Source organism: Lathyrus oleraceus, chromosome 5 (assembly GCF_024323335.1).
Source record: "Lathyrus oleraceus cultivar Zhongwan6 chromosome 5, CAAS_Psat_ZW6_1.0, whole genome shotgun sequence".
NCBI lineage: Eukaryota > Viridiplantae > Streptophyta > Magnoliopsida > Fabales > Fabaceae > Lathyrus > Lathyrus oleraceus.
Window position 1 is genome coordinate 603,881,615 of NC_066583.1, and position 1,997 is coordinate 603,883,611.

The window sequence follows — 1,997 nt, forward strand, 5'->3', positions numbered from 1 at the left end:
TGCTACAAGATTGTAATTAAATATGATAAATAAATGTTTTGATTCAAATTATTATTATTATTATTATTATTATTATTATTATTATTATTATTATTATTATTATTATTATTCAACTAATTGTAAATTAAATGTCAAATATTGTGGGAATCGTTCAATAAATTGTAATAATATACAATCAATTTTGGAAAGAAAAAAAAATTGGACAAAAAACAACTTTATAGTATATGCACAACTTGACCTCGTAAACTAATCCACTTGCAAAACCCAATATGTCTTATCAAGGGATTTTGGATCATATAGAAATTGCATCCTAGGAAGAAAAAAAATTCAATGAAATTTTTTTTATTAAAAAATAAGTCAACTTTCAACATGGTGAACTAAGCAAAATAAGACGGCCAACTAATCTCATGCTTCATGAAACATGGAGGAAGTTTCCAAACAGTAAAACACCAAAACTAACCCCAACAACAAATAAATAACCGAGACTCACAAGGGTATTTCGGTCTAGAAAGAAATATTAATATACGCTACTCGTTTTACTTATATTAGTTAAAGTTAAAAACTCCGTCTGTCCGCGTCACGGTTTTAGTCTTGAAACTTGTAAATTGAAAAAATCAGCACAACACGTTTAATCAATTAAGTTAATCGCTTATATAACCCCCCTCAACTTCTCCACTTCTCCTCGTTCTTCTTATTCACGTTCACAAACACCAACTAGAGAATCGTAAAAGAGAAAATGGAAGAAGAAGGTTGCGAATGCAGACCCTTGGGTTTCTTGCTTGGATTACCCTTCGCTCTCTTGGCTTTGATTTTATCTCTCGTAGGAGCAGTTATCTGGACATTTGGGTACATAACTTCTCTTCACTTTTCTGATAATTTTTTTTTATTTCATCAAATCATATATAGTCACAGATCTAGATCAGTCAAATTAATGTCATTTATGTAGTATCAACTTCTCAAGCGAATCTGTATCCGAATACTGTGATTAGGTTTAATTTGTTCATATTTCTATATTTAACCAGTATCGCCGTGTCAGTGTTGTTATCGAATTCGGGTGTCCATGAATGTGATACAATGTGTTTTTCATTTGCAGGTCTATATTGAGTTGTTTGTGCCCATGTTGCATTTGCTGTACTGGATTGGCGAATTTGGCTGTGAGTCTTGTGAAGCTTCCAATTAGGGTTCTTAGGTGGTTTACTCATCAAATTCCTTGTTAGATGAAGATTCCTAGTGTGATTGACTCATTTTTTCTTTGAATTTGTTTAATTGTGTGTAATTAATTCGTTTTGTAACAAAATTTAGCCTTAATTTTTCTTTGAATTTTTCTCCTATGATTAATTGGTCGGTTTAATTACGATATATTCAACCGTTTTTTATATTTTCTTCTGTATATTTGATTCTTTATTTTTCTACGAAATAAATATAATCATGGGGAGATTACTTTATTAAAATAAAGAGGCTATTGGAATTTTCAGAAGAAAAAAAAAAACAGAAGAGGCCACCATTAAATTTGAATTTATACACCATCTACATTATATTACTATTCAAAGCCTTCGCTATTAACTATATATTATATACTGGGACGTCATAACTCCTTGTTTACGTCTCAGATTTTGTTTCATATTTTGGACACAAAACAAGGTTTTTTTTACCGAGATAATCCAGTTTTTTGAAAAAATTCCCAAAATACTCCACGTTTTAAAAAAATTCCCAAACTACCCCACTTTTAGAAGGTGTCGTCAATTGGATTGGCGACTCCTCTTAAAACTTAAAGGAAGGCGCCAATTGGATTGGCTAGGGCAGATGCCGTAGCCAATCCAATTGGCGCCTATGTTTAATTTTTAAGAGGAAGCGACAATCCAATTGGCGACTCCCTTAAAAAAGCCTCAAATGAGAAAACCTCCAACATGAAAGTTATAGATCTTTTCAAGACAATGAATTTGGACATAAATTTTGCATCATTTGGATTTTTTTTGAGAAAGTTATGGGCAGTTGAA

The 1,997-nt window shown here is 31.4% G+C and overlaps 1 protein-coding gene across 1 annotated transcript; it reads left to right on the top strand.

Annotated features, from left to right (window-relative positions):
- Positions 1-567: 567 nt before the first annotated feature.
- LOC127086924 (signaling peptide TAXIMIN 2) lies at positions 568-1,378 on the top strand. The gene is made up of 2 exons (XM_051027749.1): positions 568-846; positions 1,094-1,378. The coding sequence occupies exons 1-2, from the start codon at positions 737-739 to the stop codon at positions 1,215-1,217; spliced, it is 234 nt and encodes a 77-aa protein (XP_050883706.1). The 5' UTR covers positions 568-736; the 3' UTR covers positions 1,218-1,378.
- Positions 1,379-1,997: the final 619 nt, after the last annotated feature.